At 57.3% G+C, this 15,495-nt stretch overlaps 1 protein-coding gene across 6 annotated transcripts in view; it reads left to right on the top strand.

Annotated features, from left to right (window-relative positions):
- Positions 1–152: 152 nt before the first annotated feature.
- The window catches only part of CFAP46 (cilia and flagella associated protein 46), a 137,316-nt gene continuing 121,973 nt past the window's right edge, over positions 153–15,495 (top strand). For 4 of the 6 annotated variants that reach the window (XR_010147079.1, XM_063782367.1, XM_063782368.1 and 1 more), the window contains exons 1-8: positions 736–914; positions 1,340–1,464; positions 1,722–1,853; positions 2,382–2,446; positions 4,691–4,855; positions 5,764–5,887; positions 6,389–6,483; positions 11,539–11,649. Coding sequence is in view for 5 of the 6 variants with exons in the window: in XM_063782367.1 (XP_063638437.1) it covers positions 866–914; positions 1,340–1,464; positions 1,722–1,853; positions 2,382–2,446; positions 4,691–4,855; positions 5,764–5,887; positions 6,389–6,483; positions 11,539–11,649 (866 nt within the window). In the remaining variant the exon portion in view is untranslated. Of the gene's footprint in view, positions 354–735; positions 915–1,339; positions 1,465–1,721; positions 1,854–2,381; positions 2,447–4,690; positions 4,856–5,763; positions 5,888–6,388; positions 6,484–11,538; positions 11,650–15,495 lie in introns of those variants that run through there. The other 2 variants (XM_024346698.3, XM_024346699.3) reach the window with 2 other exon arrangements.

Raw genomic sequence — 15,495 nt, 5'->3', positions numbered from 1 at the left:
CCAGGCCGACCCAAGTCCTTCAGTGGCTCCGGCTTCCCCGCGCGGGGGCTGCGCGCCCCGCCAAGCCTCCAATTCTGGTCGGTCGTAGGCGCCTTCCGGACCCCGGCCGGAAAGCAGCCCCGGCTGGGAGGTGGGGAGCCCTGGGGGGCAGGTGGCTGCGCTGCTACCCTCTCCGTGGGGGCCGGGGCTCTGCGTCTGCTCCTCCCGCCTCGGCCACCCCCTGCTGCCAGGTCTTAGCTCGTCCCCAGACCCGGCGGCCCCATCCACGCCCGCAGCCCGCATTTCCACTGCGCGACTTTCTGTGCCCGCTGCACTTCCAGCACCGTGGCAGGGGCAAATCACCGCCTGTGAAAGTAATGACGGAATGAATGAAAGAACGAAAGAATGAAGGAATGACTGACTGACTGACTGAATGAATGGATGAATGAATGAATGAATGAATGAGCGGACGAGCGCAGGCGCGAAGGATGCAGTCGGAAGTTCCCGGGGAAGGTGGAGGGTGAGCCCGGGGTCAGGACCAGAACCCGGGCACACAGGAGCCCTGAGAGGGGAGAGGAGGCCCGCGCGGACCCCCCGGCGTCCCCCCACGCCGCCTTCCCTCCCCTTTCTTCTTCCCGCCCCTCGCCGGGGGTCGCTGCCCTGGTGTCTCACTCCCGCGGAGCTGGCGGGGGGCAGGGCGGGGGCGCGGCGTTGTTCGCCTTTCCCGAAGTGTGGCCCCGCCGCCGACCCGTAGCCCCGCGTCCGCGTCCCTTTCGGTCTCCAGGCAACCGTGGCCGGGTCCTCGCGGCTGGAGAACCCAACCGACAGTGGGCGGCAGGACGCACCGCGGACCCCGGAGAGGGCGGACGAGCAGGGCGCCGGCGCCATGGACCTGGTCATCACGCAGGAGCTGGCCCGTGCCGAGAGCCAGCAAGGTGACCCCAGACCCGCCACGACCCCCGCCCCGGGGAGGCCCCGGGACCCGCCACGACCCCCGCCCCGGGGAGGCCCCGGGACCCGCCACGACCCCCGCCCCGGGGAGGCCCCGGGACCCGCCACGACCCCCGCCCCGGGACCCGCCACGACACCCGCCCCGGGGAGGCCCCGGACCCTCTCATCCCAGCCCGCCCAATGGGTGACCCCTCGAGGGCCACAGCCGGAGCCCCCACCTCCCGATCGTCTGACCAGAGCAAACGTACAGGAAGGCGCCCACACCGCTGCTCCCTGGCGGCGACAGGTTCTGACGGTGGCTGTGGCCCGGGGGCCCAAGGCGGCTGCCTGGGGCCTTCGGGATCGCGTTGCCCGGCTCACTTCTCCCAGCCCCGTGACCAAACCTTCCTCAACTACCCGTTTGGGACAGATGTTGCGTCCTTGAAGAAGGCCTACGAGTTGATCAAATCGGCCAACCTAGGGAAATCGGAGTTTGACCCCTCAGAGAGCTTCAGCCCAGACCTGTTTGTTCTGTGTGCAGAGCAGGCCCTGAAGGTAACTAGTTCCCGGGATCCTCGGTCAGGGCAGCTTTGACAGGGAGAGGGAGGGCCTCTGGGTGTGCAGCAGATGCAGAGTGGGGCTGGGGAGAGGCAGCTCCTGGCCGGGCAGTCAAGGGGCCAGGATGGAGGATGGGGCTGGAAACAGGCTCCACCTGTGCTGGGGGCCTGTTCTGAAAGCGGCCCCGTGGTGCTTCTGGGCAGGGAGGCCACCCCTCCGGGTCTGTGATCTTCCGTGGTGGTGTTCTTTTGCAGATGAGGCAGCCAGAGGTGAGCGAGGACTGCATCCAAATGTACTTCAAGGTGAAGGCGCCCATCACCCAGTTTCTGGGCCGAGCGCACCTGTGCAGGGCCCAGATGTGTGCCCCGAAGTCGGCAGAAAACCTGGTGAGAGGTGTCCTGTGCTCCTTATCCCCAACAGTTCAATTTTCACCCCACCTCCAGAGCAATGCCAGGCTAGACCAGGCTTAAAATCGTTCTTAGGGTAGTAGAGTGAAGGAATTCCTTTCCTGAGTGACACGAAACTTGCACCATTTCCTGTTCATGCTTTTTGCTCAAGTGGTGGTATCTGACACGCAGGACCCCTGGACCTTTGCCTCGTAGCAGCGTGGTCTCTGTGGCATCTGTGCCTGCAGCTGCCCCGAGTGGGCACAGGGGAGCTGGGGTGGAGCGGGCGTGCTGGAGCACAGGCACTGCGGTTTCTGATGCCTCGCTGTGTCTGCGGGACGGGAACCCGGGTGCAGGTCCAGGACCTCGCCACGACACTCAGGCTGTGTCTGCCACACCGTCACCTGTGGATACACAGGTGACACGGGGGGTACCAGGCCAACCATGAGGGAGCCGTGGCATCCGCAGATGGGGCAGTGAGCAGGGGTCAGTGTTTCGGTCTAATTGTGCTTCTTTATGTTGCCTTAGGAGGAATTTGAAAATTGCGTGACTCAGTACATGAAGGCCATAAACTTTGCCAAAGGAGAACCGAGGTAGGCAAAATTGAAGTGGCCGTTTCTCACTGACTGGGTGAAAGACTTCAGAGCCAGAACTTATCAAGTGGGTGTATTTATTTGAACTGTGGGGTTTCCCCTCGTTTGTGGTTTGTGATTTTCATGCACGTGTGATCACTCCCTCATCTCGTCAGCGTGTGGACAGGCCACATTCATGCCGAATTCCGAGTAACAGCCTCTTCTGCACTCAGCGGTTTTCGTGATTTTAGATGGCTGTGAAGAGTCTGTTTTCTGCCGGGCGTGGTGGCACATGCCTGTAATCCCAACTACTGGGGAGGCTGAGGCAGGAGAATCACTTGAACTCAGGAGGCGGAGGTTGCAGTGAGCCCAGATCACGCCACTGCACTCCAGCCTGGATGACAGCGAGACTCTGTATCAAGAAAAAAAAAAAAGAGTCTGTTTTCTCCAGGGCCTCCCCGGGTGCACCCCCAGGGCGCCCCCTCCTTCCCCACGGTTCCTTCTTCGGCGCAGTGTGCCTTTGCTGCCCCCTAGCGGACAACTTGGCCAAGGCCGCTGTCCCTGCGGAGGCGACTCCAGCACAACTTTCTACAAAATCAGTGCTTTCTGCACAAAAACAAATATCATGCTTCAAACTGTTAAGCTTGCACAAAACTGATTCATATCCTATTCAAATCAGTTTTGTGCAAGCTTGACAGTTTCAAGCATATTTGTTTGAACATATATCACATATTCAAATAGGATACAATGTTTGGAGGATATTTAAATAGAAGCTGTGGGTTCCCTGGTCTGTTCTACCCACATCGGCCTGCTTGTCTGCTGGTGGCCCTCTCTGGTCACACCCTGTTGCAAGTGCTGGGGATGTAGGGCCCAGCCCCACAGATCCTCCCTGCATGGGGACAGGGACGGGGAGGCCCCACCTCAAGCCACAGATTCTAAAGACAAGGGGTGTTTCCAAGGGTGCTGTGACGCGGGAGTGGTGGGTACCATGGGAAGGAGGCTGCTCTGCTCCAGGGCCCTCAGGGGCACTGTGGACGGGCCAGGGGGTGACAGAGCCTTGCCAGAGGTCAGGACCATCTTTGGGAAGGGTCCAGGTTGTGTGGAGAGAGAGGGCAGCGCTGGCTTGTCCAGGGCAGTGTCAGTGGGACAGGAGACTGTGAGCCCAACCACGGGCATGTGGAGGCCACAGTGGGAATTTGGGGAGAGCCACTTACAGGGAGGAGACGGGTTCCTTTTGAGACGCAGCACTCAGGCAGACGCAGCACTCAGGGAGACGCAACAGGCCGCTGGAGTCCCATGATGACCCCTCTGACTCAAGCAGGCGTGACCATCTGGTCAGGACACCCCGCACCTCTGCTCCTCTCCTGAAAACCTGGAAACAGGATGAGTCCTGTCCTAGGGTCACGTGGTGGCTCTGAGTAAACTCAGAGGAGTGGGCTTGCCACAGCCACCCTGGTGTCCTCCTCCCACCTGGGCACTGAGCAGTGCTGGTCCACCTGGTGGCCGGCCCAGGACCACCAGGCACACAGGCCCTACATGGCAGAGCTGGCCTGCCCCACTGTGGAGTGGCCCTAGAGTGAGAAGGGCAGATGGGCCCGGATTCCCTTACTTCAGTCCCTGCAATGCTCCCTGCTGCCCAGGGAGAGGCCCAGACCCCTGAGAGGGGTCTCTGCTCACTCTTCCAGCCCACCCTCCTCCACTTCACACTCTATGCTGGCAGACGGGAACTTTGTTTCCCAAAGGTTCCTCCCTTCTCCTCCATCTTCCTGACCTTCTTTTCTTCTACTACTGTCTTGGCTGCCTCCTGACATCTTTCAGGTCACAGCAGGCATGTAACCTCCTCCAGGAAGCCTTCCTTGATTCCCTCTGTCCTTGCCCATTCTTGTCTATCCCTTGAGAGTCAGAGGAGGCCTTGCCCAGTGGTGTGTTTTCATGGGAGGGGGCCGATCAGTTTGTGGAATAATTGATGAAGAAGGCCCTGGTCTGGACTCGGGAGCCTGTGGCCGGGTCATCACAGCCGGGCCTGCGCTGGAGCCATGGCACGTCGGACACAGGGTCGCCCAAGGCTGTCCCAGGGAAGGGCTCTGCATCCTGGTGCTCCTGCAGGCTGGGCCAAAGCTTCTCAGGTGGGGCTGCTGCCATCTGCTGGAGAGGACCTGAGGCCCCTCCTGGGAGGGGCTCCGGAGACACAGCGGCCCCTTGGTTCTGCAGCTTGGGCCGGCTGGGCTTTGAGCGCGCTCTCTGCTTCCTCTGCTCGCGCCGCAGGTACTACTTTTTGGTGTACAATGCATCAGTCCTCTACTGGCAGATGGTGAGGCCGTTCCTCAAGCCTGGATATCGTCACCATCTGATCCCCAGCCTTTCCCAAATCGTAAACGTGCTGAGTCAGACTGAGGAGGAAGACAAGGAGTGGCGTGCCGAGCTGATGCTGTGAGTTGAGCTCGCCGTGCCCTCTGTGGCCTCCCGGTGGGCCGCCCTCTGGCTCTGAGGCCACCACCCCTTCTCCGGGGGAGGGGGGACGGGAGTTCCACATCACTGGGGCACACTCCATGTGCGTTCTCTCCCACAGTCACAAGTTTCTGTGTGTCTTGTCCGAAGGTCGTTTCCAAAATCTATAGATGACATTTGCCGTGCCCTGGTTATGAGGTTATGACAACAGAACAAGACACTGTGTTTAGACTCCCAGCAAAGCAGCTGCCCCACGCAGCCTGGCTCACGGTTTTACAATCTTAGTTCTTAAAATGGTAACGCAGTAGACGTTTTAACAGCATAAAACTAAGCAGAGTCAGCACACGCGGAGCCCAGGCAGCCCTGCGAGGAAGTTGGGGCAGCACAGGGCAGGCCGGCCTTGCTGGGTCTCAGCCCTGAGGGGTCACCGCACAGGCTGTCACCAATGCCTCGGTCACCGTGCCGGGCGGCGGAAAGGAAACGGGTCCGAGCCTCTCTGTGTCTGCGGCGCTCTCTGTGCAGGCTGGGGACGGGTGGATGTCCCCATTGAGGATTCCAGCTGTGCCAACTTCAGAGCGGCTCCCCTCGGCACCAAGCCCACAGCCTGCAGGTGTTGGTTACTTGCCATATGGCCGTTTGGGGAACCTTTGAAGAATATCAATACAGATCTTTCATTTCAAAATGCCCCGGTGCTAGCGGTAACGAGCTGTCTGGCACCTGCTGGCCCTTCCTGGTGAGCCACACAGCCTGGTTCTGGCTGAAGAAGCTGACCCCAGGGTAGCTTTTAAACTTTGTGAAACACAAAATATGTAATGGTTTAATAACCTGGTTATTAGATAGGAGAAAACAGTTTCAACCAGGTTGACCAGTGGTGTGTTTCTATTATCCAGGGAACTTCTGGAGTGTTATCTGCAAGCCGGAAGAAAGGAGGAGGCTGCCAGGTTCTGCTCCACGGCAGCTCCGTTCATTAAGTCTCACGTGCCGCAGAAATACCGGCAGATATTCTCTGTTATGGTAAATCAGCGTATTAGAAATAGAGACGTAAGAAGTAATTTTCTTAAAAGTCATTGTTCAGAAAACTGCGTAGAAATTACATAAGTTTGCTGAGAGATATAAAAATCTATATGCATACATACATGAACAAAAATACATAAGCATATTAAAAAGAAATAGCAGTTCATCCAATGCAAAGATGTATAGAACTGTGACATTTAGAAAACAAAACAGGGTCTTTTGCCTTTATCGTCGCTCTTTAAATATTTCCTTTGTAATAGCTTTGAATTTTTTTAAAGTTAATAAAAAATTCACAAAGATACAAGTAATTACTACAAGAATATGTACCAAAAGCATTCATTCATCAGCAATCCATTTTGACATACGGGGAATCGGCTTAAGTTGTATCTGAAAAGCTAGATACAAAACTTAATTAATGAGAAAATAAAATCTAGACACAAAATCTGAACCTCTACCTAATTGTTTGAATCCAGATTAATAATCTGTCCCATTTTATGACAGGTTCGTCATGAATTAATGGACGAACTTCAGTTAAAGGAAGAAAAGAAAAATTCCATTAGCCTGTCAGTCACTTTCTATATTAATATGCTAAAGGTGTAAGTCGTTTTGGGAGGGAGAGCAAATACTGAGTTTCACCAGTGCTGGGCTTGGGAGAGCTCTGTCCCCTCCATGGCGGGAGGTCCTGTGTCCAGGGGCCTGTGAGTTGCAGTGAGTGGGGCTGGAGAATAGGAGCCTGGGAGACCTCAGGGTGTGGGGATCCGAAGGCCACCCCCAATTCCTGGCCCTGCCTCCCTCCCAGCACAGAGGAGAGGCCAGTGAGGCCACAGAAGGGAGAGGGCGGCTTTAAGCCAAGTGCAGAAAGAGCCTGTAGGAGGAGATCATGGTGTGTTTGGATGCCGAGGGGAGTGAGGAGATCATGGTGTGTTTGGATGCCGAGGGGAGTGAGGAGATCACAGTGCATTTGGGGGCGGAGGGGAGTGAGGAGATCACGGTGAGTTTGGATGCCGAGGGGAGTGAGGAGATCGCAGTGGGTTTGGGTGCTGAGGGCTGTGAGGAGATCACAGTGTGTTTGGATGATGAGGGGAGTGAGGAGATCACGGTGAGTTTGGGTGCTGAGGGGAGTGAGGAGATCGCAGTGTGTTTGGATGATGAGGGGAGTGAGGAGATCACAGTGTGTTTGGGTGCCGAGGGGAGTGAGGAGATCACAGTGTGTTTGGGTGCCGAGGGGAGTGAGGACATCACAGTGTATTTGGGGGCGGAGGGGAGTGAGGAGATCACACTGTATTTGGGGGCGGAGGGGAGTGAGGAGATCACAGTGTGCTTGGATGCTGAGGGGAGTGAGGAGATCACAGTGTATTTGGGGGCTGAGGGGAGTGAGGAGATCACAGTGTGTTTGGGTGCCGAGGGGAGTGAGGAGATCACAGTGTGTTTGGATGCCGAGGGGAGTGAGGAGATTGCAGTGTGTTTGGGTGCCGAGGGGAGTGAGGAGATCACAGTGTGTTTGGGTGCCGAGGGGAGTGAGGAGATCGCAGTGTGTTTGGATGCTGAGGGGAGTGAGGAGATCACAGTGTATTTGGGGGCTGAGGGGAGTGAGGAGATCACAGTGTGTTTGGGTGCCGAGGGGAGTGAGGAGATCACAGTGTGTTTGGATGCCGAGGGGAGTGAGGAGATTGCAGTGTGTTTGGGTGCCGAGGGGAGTGAGGAGATCACAGTGTGTTTGGGTGCCGAGGGGAGTGAGGAGATCGCAGTGTGTTTGGATGCTGAGGGGAGTGAGGAGATCACAGTGTGTTTGGATGTGAGGGGAGTGAGGAGATCGCAGTGGGTTTGGGTGCTGAGGGCTGTGAGGAGATCACAGTGTGTTCGGGTGCCGAGGGGAGTGAGGAGATCACAGTGTGTTTGGATGTGAGGGGAGTGAGGAGATCACAGTGTGTTTGGATGTGAGGGGAGTGAGGAGATCACAGTGTGTTTGGATGTGAGGGGAGTGAGGAGATCACAGTGTGTTTGGATGTGAGGGGAGTGAGGAGATCGCAGTGTGTTTGGATGCTGAGGGGAGTGAGGAGATCACAGTGTGTTTGGATGTGAGGGGAGTGAGGAGATCACAGTGTGTTTGGGTGCCGAGGGGAGTGAGGAGATCACAGTGTGTTTGGGTGCCGAGGGGAGTGAGGAGATCACAGTGTGTTTGGGTGCCGAGGGGAGTGAGGAGATCACAGTGTGTTTGGATGTGAGGGGAGTGAGGAGATCACAGTGTGTTTGGGTGCCGAGGGGAGTGAGGAGATCGCAGTGTGTTTGGATGCTGAGGGGAGTGAGGAGATCACAGTGTGTTTGGATGTGAGGGGAGTGAGGAGATCGCAGTGGGTTTGGGTGCTGAGGGCTGTGAGGAGATCACAGTGTGTTCGGGTGCCGAGGGGAGTGAGGAGATCACAGTGTGTTTGGGTGCTGAGGGCTGTGAGGAGATCACAGTGTGTTCGGGTGCCGAGGGGAGTGAGGAGATCACAGTGTGTTTGGATGTGAGGGGAGTGAGGAGATCACAGTGTGTTTGGATGTGAGGGGAGTGAGGAGATCACAGTGTGTTTGGATGTGAGGGGAGTGAGGAGATCACAGTGTGTTTGGATGCTGAGGGGAGTGAGGAGATCACAGTGTGTTTGGATGTGAGGGGAGTGAGGAGATCGCAGTGTGTTTGGGTGCCGAGGGGAGTGAGGAGATCGCAGTGTGTTTGGGTGCCGAGGGGAGTGAGGAGATCGCAGTGTGTTTGGGTGCTGAGGGGAATGAGAAGATCTCAGTGTGTTTGGATGATGAGGGGAGTGAGGAGATCACGGTGAGTTTGGGTGCCGAGGGGAGTGAGGAGATCACAGTGTGTTTGGGTCCGAGGGGAGTGAGGAGATCGCAGTGTGTTTGGGTGCTGAGGGGAGTGAGGAGATCACAGTGTGTTTGGGTGCTGAGGGGAATGAGAAGATCTCAGTGTGTTTGGATGATGAGGGGAGTGAGGAGATCACAGTGTGTTTGGGTCCGAGGGGAGTGAGGAGATCGCAGTGTGTTTGGGTGCCGAGGGGAGTGAGGAGATCATGGTGAGTTTGGGTGCCGAGGGGAGTGAGGAGATCACAGTGTGTTTGGATGTGAGGGGAGTGAGGAGATCACAGTGTGTTTGGGTGCTGAGGGGAGTGAGGAGATCACAGTGTGTTTGGGTGCCGAGGGGAGTGAGGAGATCGCAGTGTGTTTGGGTGCCGAGGGGAGTGAGGAGATCGCAGTGTGTTTGGGTGCTGAGGGGAATGAGAAGATCTCAGTGTGTTTGGATGATGAGGGGAGTGAGGAGATCACGGTGAGTTTGGGTGCTGAGGGGAGTGAGGAGATCACAGTGTGTTTGGATGATGAGGGGAGTGAGGAGATCACGGTGAGTTTGGGTGCTGAGGGGAGTGAGGAGATCACAGTGTGTTTGGGTGCTGAGGGGAGTGAGGAGATCACAGTGGGTTTGGATGATGAGGGGAGTGAGGAGATCACGGTGAGTTTGGGTGCTGAGGGGAGTGAGGAGATCACAGTGTGTTTGGGTGCTGAGGGGAGTGAGGAGATCACAGTGGGTTTGGGTGCTGAGGGGAGTGAGGAGATCACAGTGTGTTTGGGTCCGAGGGGAGTGAGAAGATCGCAGTGTGTTTGGGTGCTGAGGGGAGTGAGGAGATCACAGTGTGTTTGGATGTGAGGGGAGTGAGGAGATCACAGTGTGTTTGGATGTGAGGGGAGTGAGGAGATCACAGTGTGTTTGGATGTGAGGGGAGTGAGGAGATCACAGTGTGTTTGGATGTGAGGGGAGTGAGGAGATCACAGTGTGTTTGGATGTGAGGGGAGTGAGGAGATCACAGTGTGTTTGGATGTGAGGGGAGTGAGGAGATCACAGTGTGTTTGGATGTGAGGGGAGTGAGGAGATCACAGTGTGTTTGGGTGCTGAGGGGAATGAGAAGATCTCAGTGTGTTTGGATGATGAGGGGAGTGAGGAGATCGCAGTGTGTTTGGGTCCGAGGGGAGTGAGGAGATCACGGTGAGTTTGGGTGCCGAGGGGAGTGAGGAGATCACGGTGAGTTTGGGTGCCGAGGGGAGTGAGGAGATCACAGTGTGTTTGGATGTGAGGGGAGTGAGGAGATCACAGTGTGTTTGGATGTGAGGGGAGTGAGGAGATCACAGTGTGTTTGGATGTGAGGGGAGTGAGGAGATCACAGTGTGTTTGGATGTGAGGGGAGTGAGGAGATCACAGTGTGTTTGGATGTGAGGGGAGTGAGGAGATCACAGTGTGTTTGGATGTGAGGGGAGTGAGGAGATCACAGTGTGTTTGGGTGCTGAGGGGAATGAGAAGATCTCAGTGTGTTTGGATGATGAGGGGAGTGAGGAGATCGCAGTGTGTTTGGGTCCGAGGGGAGTGAGGAGATCACGGTGAGTTTGGGTGCCGAGGGGAGTGAGGAGATCACGGTGAGTTTGGGTGCCGAGGGGAGTGAGGAGATCACAGTGTGTTTGGATGTGAGGGGAGTGAGGAGATCACAGTGTGTTTGGATGTGAGGGGAGTGAGGAGATCACAGTGTGTTTGGATGTGAGGGGAGTGAGGAGATCACAGTGTGTTTGGATGTGAGGGGAGTGAGGAGATCACAGTGTGTTTGGATGTGAGGGGAGTGAGGAGATCACAGTGTGTTTGGATGTGAGGGGAGTGAGGAGATCACAGTGTGTTTGGATGTGAGGGGAGTGAGGAGATCACAGTGTGTTTGGATGTGAGGGGAGTGAGGAGATCACAGTGTGTTTGGGTGCTGAGGGGAATGAGAAGATCTCAGTGTGTTTGGATGATGAGGGGAGTGAGGAGATCGCAGTGGGTTTGGGTGCTGAGGGCTGTGAGGAGATCACAGTGTGTTTGGATGATGAGGGGAGTGAGGAGATCACGGTGAGTTTGGGTGCTGAGGGGAGTGAGGAGATCACAGTGTGTTTGGGTGCTGAGGGGAGTGAGGAGATCGCAGTGGGTTTGGGTGCTGAGGGGAGTGAGGAGATCGCAGTGTGTTTGGGTGCCGAGGGGAGTGAGGAGATCACAGTGGGTTTGGGTGCTGAGGGGAGTGAGGAGATCGCATTGTGTTTGGGTGCTGAGGGGAGTGAGGAGATCGCATTGTGTTTGGGTGCTGAGGGGAGTGAGGAGATCGCAGTGTGTTTGGGTGCCGAGGGGAGTGAGGAGATCACAGTGGGTTTGGGTGCTGAGGGGAGTGAGGAGATCACAGTGGGTTTGGATACCGAGGGGAGTGAGGAGATCTGAGGTATTTGTGTCCTATGGGCAGCATCCCTGGGAGAGAGCAATGCTGGCCCCAGGTCCTATCGCCGTTGAGCAGAGAGAGTGCCCCACATTTCCCGTGTTTGGCTCCTATGTGGGGTGCTGACTCTGGCGAGGGGTCTGGGCATGTCTCGTCTGAGTGTTTCTATTCCAGCCTTGTAGGAAGGCCGGGCATCATGGAGGGAAGGAGGACCAGAAGGGGTGAAAAGTCATCTCAGGAATTTGAGGAAAGAAGGCAGGAGGGGTTATTTTCCGTCTCCTCTTCAGTGAGAAACACAATTTCATACACGCAGAGTTTCTCTTAGAAGAATTTGAATAAATCTGACAGGATCTTGTGCTGAATTACTCTCTGAATTATTTCTAGAAAAGCAGAGCAAAATGATTTACCAGGCGACGTCAGTGTCATTCTGAGGAAGGCCTACAGACACTTAGGTCATTACAACCACCAGCGCTTTCCTTCTATCAGAGAAGAAAAGTAAGTGTTTGTATTTTTCCAATATCACATCTTCATAATCATTGTACAAAATTTAGCAGGCACTGAAAAATGTGAAAAAATGTAAAACAAGCAACTAGAACCACCTTTGCAAAAGCCAGCCATTGTGGAGGTTTTAGTAAGGTCCTCTCTGGTCTTTTGTGGCCTGAGATTTGTACTGTCTTGCGAATACTTTCATACCCTACTTTTTAACATGAGTTTAGTTTGTAGGCATATGGATGGTTAGGTCACTGTGGCACCTCTCACGGTTCTGGTGGCTGCGTGGCGTTCCATGGGTGGGAGAACACAGGTTTCTCTGGAGCCTTTTTCAGGCTGGTTTGTTTGGATTCTGTGCTTTCTCGAATCCTCCAGGCACTGTTGAGAGTTTGGGATAAGTCCTGGGCTGGTATCCTGGAAGCAGGAAGCTGAGCCCGAGGCTTTCAGAAGCACATGGAAAGCACTGGCTGGTTTTGCCTTCGTGGGCATGGGGTGGGTGGGGGGGTTTGTCCCCTGCCCCTGGAGCGATTTTGTCACCTCCTTAGTAGCACTATGTATATTTTTAAGAGAATGGGAAACAAGTAAAGCTTGTTGATATGGTAGGCTGAAATTATCTGTTTGGTTTTCTGGTGGCCATGGGAAACTAACAGAGAAGGTGTATTAGTTATCTGCAGCTGCGTAACAAGTACCCACAAACTTAGAAGCTTGAAACAACACAGGTCCATGACCTCACCGTGTCTGTGGGACGGGAACCCGGGCACAGGTCCGTGACCTCCCTGTGTCTGTGGGACGGGAACCTGGGCACAGCAGCAGCCACCGTGTTGACTGGTCTGGGGTCTCTTCTCGAGGCTGGACTGGGGAAGGGGTCCCCCAAGCTCACAGGGGTGTTGGGAGGACTCGGTTCCTGTGGGTTCAGGCCTCGGTCCTGGTGGGACAGCTTGCTTCATCAGTGCTAGCGAGGGGCGCCAGACGCCAGCACATTCGTGGTCTCATCAGGGAGGTGGCACCTGCCCAACATTGAGGTCTCCACTGCTCAGCTGCAGGCTCCTCGAGGGAGGGGCCCCAGGACCGCAGGGTGGCTGCTGGGCCACAGCCTGGGCCGCAGGGGCACAGGGCCAGCCTGCTGGTGGGTCTGTTTTCGGGAGGGGTATGAGTGCATGTGTACATGGGGATGTGCGTGGATATATTGTTCTGGAAGGAGTTTACGTCTTCCATCAGACCCTCCACGTTGTTCTAACTGAAGTCCGGCCGAGCGTGGCCGTGGCCCTGGCCGAGCATCCCCTTCTGTGGCCAGGCGCTCCGACGAGAGGTCTTGGGACCAGGGTAAATAGCCCTGTTCCGAGGTCTGTCCACAGGCGGCATTCTCAGGCACTTTTACGGATTCTCTCTTCCCGACCTGCCCAGCAGGCCTGTGCGCTGGAGCTCAGGTAGGACGGAGAGGCCAGTGTTGTGATGCCAGGCCTGCCAGGACCTGAGAGGGCCCAACAGCAGAGCAGGGGGAGGAGGAGGTGGGCAGGGACGAGGGGCGGAGAAGCGTCTGCACCCCACCCCAAAGCAGCCTCCTGCCCACAGCTACCCAGGGATGCAGGGAGGATGGTCACACCACACTGAGGGCCGAGTTGAGTCGCTGCCAGCAGCCGCCAATTGTATTCCCGGTAAGACTGTGATTACTCCCCGGGAAACAGCAGAAGACATGTAGACCTGCTCCCCGAGGACATTTGGCAATGTCTGGAGACACTGTGGGCGGCTGCTCTTCATCTAGCGGGCAGCTGCAGGGACACAATGGACAGGCTCCTCCTGGAAGAGAGGCGTCCCGGAGGGAAACCCTGGCCTAATCTCCACTGGAGGAGCGTGATCCTGATCCCTGCAGCTCAACAGGAAGCCTTAGAGTGGAGAGCTGAGGGCACCCGCTGTGCTCTTTCTTGAAGTTGTCTGGAGCACTGTGGGTCTTTGCATGTGGATACAAATTTTAGCCTCAGCCTGTCAGTTTCTGCAAAGACCCTGATTGGTGACTGCAGGTGCGGTTGGCGGCGCGCCTACGGGCTTGTCGCATGGTAGGAAGGCCCAGGCTCTGTGTGGGGAGCGTGGGGAAGGCCCAGGCTCTGTGTGGGGAGCGTGGGGAAGGCCCAGGCTCTGTGTGGGGAGTGTGGGGAAGGCCCAGGCTCTGTGTGGGGAGTGTGGGGAAGGCCCAGGCTCTGTATGGGGAGTGTGGGAAGACCCAGGCTCTGTGTCAGGAGTGTTGGGAAGGTTCAGCCTCTGTGTGAAGAGGTGGAAGGCCCAGCCTCTGTGTGGGGAGTGTGGGGAGGCCCAGGCTCTGTGTCAGGAGTGTTGGGAAGGTTCAGCCTCTGTGTGAAGAGGTGGAAGGCCCAGCCTCTGTGTGGGGAGTGTGGGGAAGGCCCAGGCTCTGTGTGAGGAATGTGGGGAAGGCCCAGGCTCTGTGTGGGGAGTGTAGGGAGGCCCAGGCTCTGTGTGGGGAGGAGGGAGGCCCAGGCTCTGTGTGGGGAGTGTGGGGAAGGCCCAGGCTCTGTGTGGGGAGTGTGGGGAGGCCCAGGCTCTGTGTGGGGAGTGTGGGGAAGGCCCAGGCTCTGTGTGGGGAGGAGGAAGGCCCAGGCTCTGTGTGGGGAGTGTGGGGAAGGCCCAGGCTCTGTGTGGGGAGTGTGGGGAAGGCCCAGGCTCTGTGTGGGGAGTGTGGGGAAGGCCCAGGCACTGTGTGGGGAGTGTGGGGAGGCCCAGGCTCTGTGTGGGGAGGAGGGAGGCCCAGGCTCTGTGTGGGGAGTGTAGGGAGGCCCAGGCTCTGTGTGGGGAGGAGGGAGGCCCAGGCTCTGTGTGGGGAGTGTGGGGAAGGCCCAGGCTCTGTGTGGGGAGTGTGGGGAAGGCCCAGGCTCTGTGTGGGGAGTGTGGAGAGGCCCAGGCTCTGTGTGGGGAGGAGGAAGGTCCAGGCTCTGTGTGGGGAGTGTAGGGAGGCCCAGGCTCTGTGTGGGGAGTGTGGGGAGGCCCAGGCTCTGTGTGGGGAGGAGGAAGGTCCAGGCTCTGTGTGGGGAGTGTGGGGAAGGCCCAGGCTCTGTGTGGGGAGGAGGAAGGCCCAGGCTCTGTGTGGGGAGTGTGGGGAAGGCCCAGGCTCTGTGTGAGGAATGTGGGGAAGGCCCAGGCTCTGTGTGGGGAGTGTGGGGAGGCCCAGGCTCTGTGTCAGGAGTGTTGGGAAGGTTCAGCCTCTGTGTGAAGAGGTGGAAGGCCCAGCCTCTGTGTGGGGAGTGTGGGGAGGCCCAGGCTCTGTGTCAGGAGTGTTGGGAAGGTTCAGCCTCTGTGTGAAGAGGTGGAAGGCCCAGCCTCTGTGTGGGGAGTGTGGGGAAGGCCCAGGCTCTGTGTGAGGAATGTGGGGAAGGCCCAGGCTCTGTGTGGGGAGTGTGGGGAAGGCCCAGGCTCTGTGTGAGGAATGTGGGGAAGGCCCAGGCTCTGTGTGGGGAGTGTAGGGAGGCCCAGGCTCTGTGTGGGGAGGAGGGAGGCCCAGGCTCTGTGTGGGGAGTGTGGGGAAGGCCCAGGCTCTGTGTGGGGAGTGTGGGGAGGCCCAGGCTCTGTGTGGGGAGTGTGGGGAAGGCCCAGGCTCTGTGTGGGGAGGAGGAAGGCCCAGGCTCTGTGTGGGGAGTGTGGGGAAGGCCCAGGCTCTGTGTGGGGAGTGTAGGGAGGCCCAGCCTCTGTGTGGGGAGTGTGGGGAAGGCCCAGGCTCTGTGTGGGGAGTGTAGGGAGGCCCAGCCTCTGTGTGGGGAGTGTGGGGAAGGCCCAGGCTCTGTGTGGGGAGTGTGGGGAAGGCCCAGGCACTGTGTGGGGAGTGTGGGGAGGCCCAGGCTCTGTGTG

Source organism: Pan troglodytes, chromosome 8, assembly GCF_028858775.2.
Source record: "Pan troglodytes isolate AG18354 chromosome 8, NHGRI_mPanTro3-v2.0_pri, whole genome shotgun sequence".
Taxonomy (NCBI): Eukaryota; Metazoa; Chordata; class Mammalia; order Primates; family Hominidae; genus Pan; species Pan troglodytes.
This window is presented reverse-complemented; position numbering and strand designations above follow the sequence as displayed.